At 46.3% G+C, this 12,968-nt stretch overlaps 1 protein-coding gene across 3 annotated transcripts in view; it reads left to right on the top strand.

Moving 5' to 3' along the window:
* The window catches only part of ttll7 (tubulin tyrosine ligase-like family, member 7), a 125,424-nt gene that overhangs the window by 86,793 nt on the left and 25,663 nt on the right, over positions 1–12,968 (top strand). For all 3 annotated transcript variants that reach the window (XM_024004537.3, XM_024004538.3, XM_024004539.1), the window contains 6 exons: positions 1,620–1,693; positions 3,979–4,114; positions 6,092–6,178; positions 9,054–9,288; positions 11,553–11,851; positions 12,718–12,852. In XM_024004537.3, coding sequence (XP_023860305.1) covers positions 1,620–1,693; positions 3,979–4,114; positions 6,092–6,178; positions 9,054–9,288; positions 11,553–11,851; positions 12,718–12,852 — 966 coding nt within the window. The remainder of the gene's footprint in view (positions 1–1,619; positions 1,694–3,978; positions 4,115–6,091; positions 6,179–9,053; positions 9,289–11,552; positions 11,852–12,717; positions 12,853–12,968) is intronic.

Below are 12,968 nucleotides of genomic sequence, written 5' to 3'. Positions count from 1 at the left end.
ACAGCGCGAGTTTGTCTGGATCAGTGTTGAGAAAGCGGTAGCAAAAGTCACAAAAGAAACCTGAATTGTTTTCTGCAAATATATAAACAACAGGAGTCTTACTTTTTTGGAACTTTTACAGTCCTATTGCTCAAAAACAACAAACTACTTCTCCCTCAGCCTTAGCCCATTCATAGACGCTAACTACCTTTAGCGTCTGTTCATGAAGGTGTGTTCTGGCCGGTGGAGTTTTGTTAAGTGGCCCCTTGTTCTGAAAGGTAACAGGCATTGCTTGTGGTACATCATCTTTCATATCAGCAATAAATAATACAATTCAAATAAAAGGTTCATATTACTTCACACTTTTATAGGGTTATGGTTATTGTCTTTTTTTTATTTTTTTAAGATTCTTTCTCACTGATATAAAACATTTGTTCCATATGTTTCAAAAACCTTATCACAGGCAATGATTATTGAGGTTTCTAAATGTTAAAACGGAGTGTCGGGATTGTTGTTCACCTGGTCCCACCGGTAAGCGGTGCTTATGGCTGAGAACCCTTGGGATAAGACAGAATGCCTTGTTAATGCCTTGGGTTCTCGAGAACGTCAGCCTGTTCAGAACAACAACAACAACGATATTAGCCTGAGCCAGATGAGCAAACATCTAGCACAGGGGACAGTAGATAAACCCTCTCATACTTTGTCAGTGTTTCGTTGACAGTCAAAATTGCACTGTGAATACGATGGGGGGCGGGGGGAAGTCTACCACTCACCCATTTGTCCAGGTGATAACATAACATCTGCAGTACAGGTCTCTGTGTTATTTAAGGTTCTAGATAGCTAAATGACTTAGCTACCAATTCATATTGCTAGCCTGCTAAGTAAATTGGCCTACATGAATAGATACGCCAAAGTCTTAGCCACGTACTGCATAGCTAGATTGATTGTGTTGAGATTCCCAATCACTGCCCTCGTCATCCCTTTCCCCCCCAGAAATATTGGGTTTGTGAATCTGAAACAGTTCATCTCCTGAATGGCTGGAGGCAGCAGACAATGTACTAGCTGTGATTTACAACTGATAACAATATTTATTAGACTACCTAGTGATTTATTGTCGAATTTTATTAATCATGTGTTGACTGCATCCTTTTAATTCTGCCAACAGTGCCAATCTCTACGTAATGGAATTTTGGGTCAAATATAACATTAATATTTATTTTTACTCTAATATTTATTTTTACTCTTATAAAGTTGGTTTTGAAACATAATATGAAAATATGAAAATATCTGTTGGTTTCATTTCAGCAAAGTAGTAAAAACAGTGTCAGTTCCACTTTAAGATAAGATGTACTGACAACCCGATTGAAGGAAAAATCAGCAAGAGAATCTGTTGGCCAGCAAGCGAGAGGGTTTTCAGCAGTTTAATTTAAATGTTTTCACTGCGTGCAAGATAGCTACATCTGTAGAGTGTGTTACTCGCCTGCATAAGGTAAGTCTGAATACCAACTACAGAGAACTGCATCGGAAAGGTGTGCGTAGGAAAGGCGTATATTTCCTAAGTCTGAATCGGCCCCATGGTGAATTTGGGCTGGTAATATATTTGTTTATTTTTTACCCAACGTGTTGTTTTTTTTCTGCAGAAAGAGCAATTGACTCAGGTCCGCAAGCAGATCTCCCGGGAGGAGCATGAAAAGAGACATCTGGGGAACTACAGGTAAGGGGGGGGAAGAGGCACCGAGTGAGGAGGGCTTCGCTTACATTTACGGGGTCACATGCGGAGCACCGGGATCTCAGGAGGATAAATAACATTGGGAGAGAAAATCAATTGAATGTTTGAGTGGGACGAAAGTGAGAACGCGACAGAGTGGGGGGGTGCGGAGGCTTGAGTTGTGACTCTTATGCGTGAGTGGTACCAAGGAGTTATCGAGTGAAAGAAAGAGAGAGAGAGTGCGTTGCAGAGGTTTGAGTCGTGGATCCCGTGCGTTCACAAAGGCAGCGCAGCCACGTCATGCGAAAAGAACAGGCGAATGAGTAAGCGTCTGATCTCTCACTCTCCCTCTCCTCCTCTTCTTCCTCCTCTCTCTGATAAAGACTTCAGAAGACGTACGTAGGCCAGTCATTTCCTTATAGTATCGTTGACGTGTCTGAGTCAGAGCTTGTATTTCGTTCATTGTTAATACTCTCTCCATCCCTCTGCTTTCTCTTTCTGTCTCTCTTTCCCGCTCTCTCCCCACACCTCTCGCTCGCTCTCCCTTTTGCATAAGTGACCTCTTCCCTGAACACTCAATGAGCGGATAGTCTAATGGCGACGTGCGTCTGTGAATTATTGTCGGTAGCTAACCCTGCCAGACACACCAGTCTGGAACCCGAGCTAATAAACCCTGACTGTGTCCCAAGTGGCACCCTATTCCCTTTATAGCGCACTACTTTTGACAAGGGCCCATAGGGCCATAGTGCACTATATAGGGAATACAGTGCAATTTGGGACGCAAGCCCCTGGGATTCATACACGGCATCGGGATCTGATTTAGGCTCGCTCGTTAGCGTCTCTTAACTAACTTAGCCCGTCATTAGATGAAATGCACTTCAGGTACGGGAGTCAGACGAGAGACCAGCATCAAAGGGAGCTCAGGTCCAGTGCCTGTCACCGTGTTTTTCGTTTATCAAACTTCTCAGAAGTGTGTGTGTGCATGCCTGTGTAAGTGCATGTCTATGCGTGTGTGTGTGCGTGTTTATGTGTGAATGTGTGTGTGTGTGTGTGTGTGTGTGTGTGTGTGTGTGTGTGTGTGTGTGTGTGTGTGTGTGTGTGTGTGTTAACCAGCGTAGGGGGCTTAATAAAAGGCTGGGAAGGGACAAGTCAAGTCGAAACTCATTGAAATAGGTCAAGTTTTTAGCTGATGTAATTGCGAGTTCTTACACGATCCCCAACTAATCAAAACAAGGGCTGAAATATGCAGAAACATTCTGAACATGAACAACTCCTTCAGAAGAAACATGTGGGTCAAATCGCAGATTAAGCAGCCATATGTTTAAAAGCTGGGGCCAAAATATGAGCGATGGCGAACACACAGCCTGCGTCCCAAATGATACCCTATTCCCTGTATAGTGTACTACTTTTGACTAGAGCCCTATAGTGCCATCGCTAAACTTTGCCTCTCGAGTTGAGCCATCACTCACATGTGTAGCTCTTAAAGGATTGACAGCTTTATCCCCCCACGATCTCAACATTTACATTGGTTTATCCCCTTGATTATGGTGGGTAGGGGGCCGTTCCAACCCCAAAGCAGGCTGTTCGCGCTTCAAAATGACTGGCTATACAGATGTTCGATCACGCTGTTGCAGGAGAACTTTCCTTTAATGCCAAACTTATTTGAGGTTTAAAAAGGCTTCTGAAGATTGTAAATTCCACTTTGAAATATCAGACTTGATTTCCCCTTGCGAAAAATGCATCAACCCTGCAAAAAGGCCCATTAATTATAAAGTCACATTTCCGGTTGCTGCAGGATTATTTTCCTGCTGCAGCAAACTGGCTAAAATGTCAAAATCCTACATTTAAGCCAGTCTCCACCATCAATTCAATTAGCCGTCTATTAGCACTGAGCCCACTGAGCAAAAACTAGTTGAATCAACATTGTTTGCTCATCATTTCAACCCAAAAATGCAATATGATGACGTTGAATCAACGAGGAAAACTGATTGGATTTGAAATAAGTGATCAATGTAAGAGAGTTTAGTCTTTTTTTCCCGCCCAACTTTTAACTTAAATTCAATATGTCATTGAATGTTGATTTTACATTGAATTCACATTAGTTGACAACTCAACCAAATGTAAATCAAATCTGTACGTTGAACTGACGTCTGTGCCCAGTGGGAGGGACCTTAAACTTACACTAAAAAAACGTCAATAGAAAAAGGTACCGGTTGACTTTCCTCGGGTGTTACTGTTCATTTCAATTAATGTTATGTCATTGTTTTTGTTCCCTCTCTCTCCTCCCACAGACGTATTTACCCCCCAGATGACAAGCTTCTCCTGGAGAAGTATGAAAGCCTCCTCTCAGCTGCCTTTCAGACCTTCCTCGCCGGCCGTGCGGCCTCACTTCAAAAGGAAATGAATAATCCTCTGAAACGAATGAAGGTATGTACCTGAGACTGAACAGCACACACACACACTCTACTCTCTTTACCTCTCTCTCTTTTTCACTCGCCTTCTCTATCTCTCTCTCTCTCTCCATCTCTCTCTTGCCCCTCACCTCTATTTAGATGCTCTCTGCAAAAAAAAAGAAGAGAGAAAAATACATACAGAGAGAGAGAGTGTCTCCTCGATCCGTGTTTTGTCACCTTGTCCTTGAAAAGCGTCCATTGACCGCTGATCATAGCATTTGTTAAAAAGCAGGACGAACCCGTACAACCTCCATCTTTGTTTCCAGGTGCTTTGTCTGGCTCTGGCCTTTCCCCTTCTCCTCAGTCTCGGGCGTTCACTGTTATTCCTTAGCTCCTCTTCTCTGTGAATCGTCACAGTGTTAATTTGAAGCGGTTTCTCAAAGATCTCAATGTATTTGAAGGTGCCTGTGATGGTGCCGTGTTGCTGCGGTTTGTGGCGCGAGGGTACGTTCATCGGGAAAATAATTGTTCATAAGGAAATCGCAGGGATGCTCTGGCATTGGGGGAGAGACGGACTGCAATCCCAAATGGCACCCTATTGCCAATAGCGCAGTGCTTTTGACAAGGGCCCATAGAGCTCTGGTCGAAAGCTGTGCTTTATGTAGGGAATAGGGTGCCATTTGGGATGCACACAATGCTTTCTGAGGAGTTTTATTCATGATGCATTTCAGATGGAGTGGTGGTGTTTGGTTTCTATACTGCGAGAAAGGGATAAAGAAAGGGAGAGAGAGAGCGAGTGGGTAGACAAGGAGGAGTATGAGAGAGAGACGAGAGAAAGCGGTAAAGTGGTATGGTTGATACTTGGGGGGTTTGGACCGGTAGGGAGTTAGCAAAAGGGGAGCGAGTGTGTTTGAGAGTAGGAGAAAGGGAGACCGAGGGAGGAAGAGAGAGAGAGCGACAGAGGGAGTTTTAGGAGGAGGGAGGGTGAGACAGATAGACAAACAGAGAGTTAGCAATAGCCTGGAATGGAAGGAGAGAGGGAACGAGAGCTGGAGCGAGGGAGGGAGGGAGGGAGGGAGGGAGGGAGGGAGGGAGGGAGCACGGCAAAGGGATTTGGAGGGATCTGCCATATGTACATGTGGCTTTGAGTCTATATGAGCTAACCTCCTGCAGAGCGAGAGGCTGGCTGCGCTGGTTGGTTGGTTCATGATCAGGGATTCAACCAAATGCCAACACAGCTTTGGCCTTATGACCCTGGCACACAAACACACACACACACACAGACACACACACACACACACACTTTTGTCCCCGCATTTGACATTTGAGCAGCCTAAAGCTACTTGATTGCTAATCTGAGAGACCACAGTCACGTTTAATCTGTATTTGAGAGACAATGGGAGGGTGCCGTGCGCGACAGCAAAGCAACATTAATCACCCTCTCTCTCTAATTCAGCCGCGGCCAAAAAGGAGAAGGGGCCCGGCGTTTTTGGGGCCACGGGGAACATAAAGTTTCCAGATTTGATCATGTCCGCGTTCCAGATGGCACCCTATTCCCTACGTAGTGCACTATTTATAGGGCATCGGGTGCCATTTGGGACGCAGCCCCATACATCAATAAAGAGTCAGCCCAAAGAGCCACACATGTTCTGCCAGGTCTTCCATGGTCTAGCTATGCAATGGTACTGAGCCATTATGGAAGTGGAACACCTGAGTTTTCACGTCCGCTTGCAGGTCGGGAGTAGCAACAGAAGCTTTACAACCCTTATTAGTGGTTGTCGATTGATTGATTGATTAAATGTGTAATTGATAGAATTCATCATTTGGTACTTGGTTGACGGTACCGTGTTTTACGGTACCATAGGCTGTTGTACTGACTCTAGATCTGCACTCGTACTCAAACTTCTGGTTAAGTCTCCCATTGACGTGAACGAATGATTTACATCTCCGTTGAATCTATTTATTCATGGTTTATCATGTACTAACCGACTGTATTCTGTGTGTGTGCAAGGAGGAGGACATCTTGGACCTGCTGGAGCAGTGTGAGCTGGACGACGAGAAGCTGCTGGGGAAATCGTCACGGCAGAGAGGACCCAAGGTGAGATAGAGGGGGAGGGAGGGAGGAAGAGATCTTTTCATGGACCCAAACATCTCTGGGTCCATGAAAAGTGCTCTGTAAAAATCCATGTATTATCATTATTAACAGAGAAAAAAGAGAGATGGAAGAATGAGAGAGAGGAGAGTATGAGGTGGAGGAGGGAGGTTTGAAAGCGAGGAATGAATGAAGGAAGGAAGGGAGGTAGAGAGAGGGGGCAGATGCCCTAAGGGAACACACAGAAAGAGAGCGGGAGAACGTCTGAGAGAAAGGGAAGGAGGAAAAAAGGCAGAGAAGCAGATGTATAGAAAGGCTGATGCCTTAAGGCAGGCATTTCCAACCTTTTTAGCGCTGGTTTCCCTTTTTCACATTTGAAAAATGTCATCCCCCCCTCTTTTTTTGAAATGATTGTTTATTGAGATAGCCTATATTAAATACACCACTAGCTCGATTTTGTTTTAATTCGAGGGACCTAGGAAAATGTTGTTTTGAAGCTCATTTCCTGCAATTATACATCCTGCAACTCATGACGCCTTTTAGGTAGGCTTTTTAGTAATAATAATAATTGTGAGGAAAATAAAGTCCAGACCCGATTTCTCCAAATGTTATTCTCCTACCAAATATGTTTTTATTATGATCATTTATATGAACCCTCAATTTAATTATACATAGTCTTTTACAGAACGTGAATAGATCAATTGATAGCAACGGAGTCACACATGGTATAAGATTACTTCCCAAGCAAAGTCCATTTTCTTTGACTCTTCGACTTTAGAAGGCTGTAGCTCAGCTTCTGAATGTCATAGAGACAAGCCAAATATATTCCAACGTGCATCAGTCATGTCTTCCTATGGCATTTCACCTCTTGCTTCTAGCAAACATTGAAGATATTGGCGTTGTTTTTAGATCTGTCGAAACAATCGCAAATTGTATTTGCAAAACGTTGGCGCCCCCTAGGTCAGGAACCCCTGCCTTAAGGTATCAGAGAGAGAGAGAAAGTGATCCAGAAAAAGCACGTAATGGAGATGGAGAGTCAAAGCAAGATAGGCCCTGGTACAACCAATCCCCTAAGGGAAGACCTGTCAGCTCTCCCTCTCCCTCACTTCCCCTCTCCCTCTCTCTCAGTCCGTTACCCCACATGCCTCAATCCCCCCCAATCCCCCATCCCCCATGACAGCACATTACTCTCCCCATCGCCTTTCCCCTATCTCCCTTTCTCCATCTTTCTCTCCACAACCCTACATCTAAACCCATCCCTCACTGAAGTGGGGGAAACGCACGACGGGCTGCGTCCCAAATGGCACCCTCTTTCTCTACATAGTGCACTATTCTTTACCAAAAATACTACACAGGGAAAAAGGTGCCACTTGGGACGTAAGTCACCAAGTGTGCGCAGCGATTCAATGGGACAGTTTTCTACTGTATTAGGGCCCTTTCCGCGAGGATAACGACTCGTTCAGACACAATTGCTTTTGTCGAAATTAATTTGTGCCTGTCGCTTTGGACCATGCCAAGTGCGGGCTGACGTGGACTGACTGGCCTGCTGGCCCTCCTCTGAGTGCTCTGATGGATCGACACACTCCCAGGGGCTGTATTACGGGCCATCTGGAAAAAAGAAGGAGAGAAGGAGAGAGGGGTTGAAATGAAGCAATTTAAATACCGTGGATTCATACTTAAGCAGTGCAGAAAGGGTTGATAGAAGGGGGAGAGAGAGAGAAGGTGATAGAGAGAGATGGTTTTCTTTTCTCCCCTTTCTCTTTTTTCTGTCCCTCTCGTTCTATCCTCTGCTATTTTTTGTCTCTCCCTTTCTCTCTTTCTTCCCCCTCTCTCACTCTCGCCACTGTGTTCCCCCCTCCGGTGATTGTATATAAGCTCATGCCTAGGATCACATCCTGCACATACATTTTGTACGCGAGAAGCGCTTGCTAAATTAGCTGATGAATAACAGATGTGAATGCTTTATTAATGCTAACAATGTGTTCCTTCCATGGTGTGAAATAGACATTCAATTTAATTAACTTTTTTTGTGTCTGGTGGTGAGGGGGGGAAATGATAAATTCATGCTACAAAGGCCAAGAAGGAGGATTTGAGTGGCCGCTTGGATTTAATTAATATGTCTCTCTCCACCGTCGCTTTAATCACAGCTACAGAGACAACACACACACGCGGCTCATTGGGTGTGTACACATTAATGGCGTGTGGAACACGCTCACATGTGCGTGCGCAGACGAGCACAGATGCACGTACAGGATCTTAATTTGATCACTCTTTTTTTTGCAGAGAATTTTCCTGCACGGCAGGAAATGCAAAATATTAGTGTATTCATGGTTTAAAAAGGCCAATTAAGTTTGTCATTTCCACTTTAAAATGGCAGACTTGATTTGCCCTAACGAAAAATGTATTAACCCCAACAAAAAATGTCCATTAATTATAATCCACCTAATAATTCACATTTCCTGTTGCTGCAGGATTATTTTCCTGCTGTAGCAAACTGGCTCAAATTAAGTTTGTACATCAGTACACATAGACAGACACACATATGCATGCATGCACAAACACGCATACATATAGTACACAGACAGACACACACCACATACACACCAGATACACACACAGTCATACACTTACACACATAGTCATACACTGACACATATACACACCGATGCACACGCGTATTTGTAGACACATGAACACTCACACTGACACACACACACACGTACGGGCCCGTGGTGTCACCTCTGCTTCTCACAGTGACGGACGGTAATTGGCTAGGGTTGAAGGGTGTGTCTGTGGGTGCTGACATAATCTTCTCTCTCACTGTGTGTCCGTGTCTCTCTGTCTGTGTGTTTCTCCTTTTGTGTGTGTGTGTGTGTGTCAGCCCCTGTCCTCCATGCCTGAGAGCGCCCAGACGCCGTGCGGCAGGAGACAAAGGGAGTATGGAGGCGACGGAGGAGACGCCAGCGGCAGCAGCGTCAACAACAGCAGCTCCGAGGAGGGCCCTGAAGAGGAGGATGACAGGGAGGATGAGAGGGAAGGAGGGAAGACAAGGGAGAAAAAGAGTGTCTCTTACGACCTGGGAGAGAACAAGTATAAGTCGTCGCCGGAGCGCTCAGGTGAGGAGGAGAGGAGGAGAGCAACCCCATACACGCACCGAAACACACAAATGCACAGGCGTACACGCACAGAGACACAGACAGAGACCCGAGACACGCACAGAAACACACAAATGCACAGGCGTACACGCACAGAGACACAGACAGAGACACGCACAGAAACACATACACACACTCCTTCCCCCTTCACACACACACACCCTCGTAAAATGGAGGAGGGGGTCTGGGAATGTCTTTATTAGCAATCAGAGGCCTCTTCTATAAGAAGGGCATTTCACAGACATTCTCTCCATTTCCTCCTTTCTTGGACTGCTTCCCATATTCTCTGTAGAGTGCACTACTTTTGACCAGAGCCCTATGGGCCCTGGTCAAAAGTAGTGCACTAAGTTTATATAGGGAATAGGGTTCCATTTGGGATGTAGTCCTGGTATATTGGGGAGAAGGCTGTTTTATGAGAGGGCTCTCTCTGGCCATGATGCCTTCCAGATGACTACAAGGGTCCAATGATTACTAAAACAAACTTGTGTCACACACGTGCACGCATGCAGGCACACACTTAGGCTGTCCTATACACGCAGACAGGCAGGGAGGTTGGTAAGTAGGTAGGTGCCCATGCACGTACACGCACACACGTACGCACCTTTTCTCTCTAATACACGTGTGCAAATACTCATAGGCATTAGACACATGATTGCTCTATGTTACCCTCACACACACATACACACTCTCTCTCTCTCTCGCTCTCTCTCGCTCTTTCTCTCCAGCATGCCAAGTTCCTAGATATACTGCAGTGTTGGGTTTTGGTGGTGTCGGCCAGGTCCCGGTCTAGCTAAATTAGTGATGTAAATCTGCACAATGCATTTGTTTACCTAATTAATACATGAAACAGGCTAAATCCATATTTTTTAATTAGGGTCATCGTCTGATGATGGCTCTATGGGAAGGCTTTTCATTCTACTAGTTGTCGTCGTGTGTGTGTGTGTGTGTGTGTGTGTGTGTGTGTGTGTGTGTGTGTGTGTGTGTGTGTGTGTGTGTGTGTGTGTGTGTGTGTGTGTGTGTGTGTTGTGTGTGTTGTGTTGTGTGGTGTGTGTGTGTGTGTGTGTGTGGTGTAGTGGTGGTGTGTGCATGTAATGAGGGAGATAGAGAGGCTTGTGGCTTACCTTGAAAACTCTTTCAGCAAATTGGCCTGAAATGTGCTCTTCGGGAAACTAGAGGGAAAGATTGATAAGTTGGACATTCCTACAGTTTTTATAAGGTAATGTGTCTTTTCCACCAAGTTTCAAAGTCCCAGTCCAGGTAGCGAAAACACACAGAAATCTATTTGTGTGTTGCATTGTGAAATATTGGGTGGTTTTCTGCTCGAGCATTATATTTTCCATTAGGGCTATATCCCAAATGGCACCCTATTCCATATATAGTGCACTACTTTTGACCAGAGTCCAATGGGCCCTGGTCAAAAGTAGAGCACTACATAGGAAATATGGGGCCATTTTGTACACAGCCTAGGTCTAGAATGAAGGACAAAGAAGTGATTTGGCTGGATTTGAGGGGCTGCTCTTCGCTGGAGTGACTTTGCCTCCGCCTACCGACTCCATAAGCGCCCATCTGGGGGCGGCCTCAGCTAAGCCCTATAATGTGGCCGATTTGGCAAGTTCCGTGCTCAAGGTTCGCCGGTGCAGCAGCAACACACACACACACACACACACACACACACACACACACACACGCACACGCACACACACACACACACTGTCTCATGTCCAGACACACACATATACGAGCAGACGCACACACATGCACACAAACCTTCATCTCCAGGCTTACACACACACACTGGGCTGGCTGGACGTGCTGCTGGAGGTGGTTCAAGCTCCGTGGTCCTGGGGAGGTTCTGTGGCTGTGACTGGGCTGGATGGGCCCGCTGCCCTGCTCTCTAATCCGGGCCTGAGGAGGGAAGAGAGCAGCCGGCCCACAGCCACAGAAACACATGCTTTAGTGATTAATGAAAGCCACATTCAATAGGCCACCACGTCGGGTCCCGGAATGGGACTTCGAATGCCACACTTCATTTCCTACGATGGAATGAAAGTGGACAGTATGAAAAGCAGAGCATGAGAGGACAGACGAGAGGGGGAGAAAAAGAGAGAGAGCGAGAGAAGTGAGAGAGTTCCCCCTCTTTGGACTAAGTTATTTAGGTCACCACTTTATTCCTTCGTTTCGTGTAATCTTTTTTCCTTCTCCTTTTCTTCATCCCTCTCTCTCAGGACGGGTTCACTGGAAACCTCTGATGAAGCCGGTCAAGGCCGGCCTCTCTGCCTCCTCCTCTCCGACCCTCTCTGGGCCAATCAGACGCTCCATCTCCTGCCCGCGTTCTATATCCTCCCTGGCCGCCCAGTCACCCACCAATGAGACGCGAGCCTCGCTGGCCAGGCCCTCCGTTCCTGCGGCGACGGCCCTCGTTAGGCCAAGCTCCGCTTCTCTGCGCTCTCATTCGCTCAGCCGCAGCGGCTCCACCCACAGGGTGCCGCACAGCAGTAGTCTAGGTACCATCCACGCTAACATGGTGAGTTACAAACACACACACACACACACACACACACACACGCACTTATCATTACACTTTCTACAATCACACTTTCTACACTCTCTGTCTCCTGCTCTTTCTCCCCCTCCCTTGGGAGCATACAGTAGGCTACCATTACCATACCATATAGTGCCTGACGAAACCTTTCAAGTTGCTAAAACTATCTCCACATTTTGTGGATGGCCCTTCTTTGGATGAGGCCCTGTGCTGTGCGGCTCAAAGCCTGTACAGATAGCTGTCCCCCTAACCCAATGTAGCTCTGTGTCTGGCCTCTCTCGACACACACACACATTATGCCCATTCTCTCTATATGCCCAGTCTCAGTCTGTTCCTGGAGGCCTCAGCGATATGGACTCTGATGAGCTGGAGTGCTCTCCAATTACCATGGCCACACTGTCTTCTCTCGCTCTGTCTTTCTCTGTCTCTCTGTCTCTCTTTCCCTCTTTCTTTTTCTGTCTCTCTCGTCTCTCTTTCTACCCCATCTCTCTCTCTCTAGCTCTCTGCTCTCTGAGATCTCAGCTGAAACCCATGATGAAAAGCATTTCAACCCCATTCATGTTCTTTTCTCTCCTCTCTGTATCGCTTTGTGTGTACTGACCCTTGCTGTGTGTGTGTGTGTGTGTGTGTGTGTGTGTGTGTGTGTGTGTGTGTGTGTGTGTGTGTGTGTGTGTGTGTGTGTGTGTGTGTGTGTGTGTGTGTGTGCTGTGTGTGGTGTGTGTGTGTGTGAAGTGTGTGTGTGGTGTCGTGTGTGGTTTGAACCTATATGTGTGTCTGTCGGGCCTGTATTTATTTGTTTTGTTCATTTGTTTGGCTTATGTATGTGTTTTGAACATGTGTGTGTGCAGGGTGATCCCGTGCTGATCCTGAGGAGTAAAGACCAGGAGACAGAGCTGACAAGACAGAGCCTGGCCGCTCTCAGCGCCATGAGGATCCGCTTCCCGGGGAAGACTGAGGAGGAGGCCGAGGCCGTTCTGGATGAGGTGTGTGTGAAAGTATATATATCTCCAAAGAGAGACAATGACCAGAGCCAACCATAGAGTATGGGACTATTCCTGACCTCCCAGCCCCTCCACAATGGCCTCCTGACTGCCTATTG

Source organism: Salvelinus sp. IW2-2015, linkage group LG16 (genome assembly GCF_002910315.2).
Source record: "Salvelinus sp. IW2-2015 linkage group LG16, ASM291031v2, whole genome shotgun sequence".
NCBI classification, from domain to species: Eukaryota; Metazoa; Chordata; class Actinopteri; order Salmoniformes; family Salmonidae; genus Salvelinus; species Salvelinus sp. IW2-2015.
This window is presented reverse-complemented; position numbering and strand designations above follow the sequence as displayed.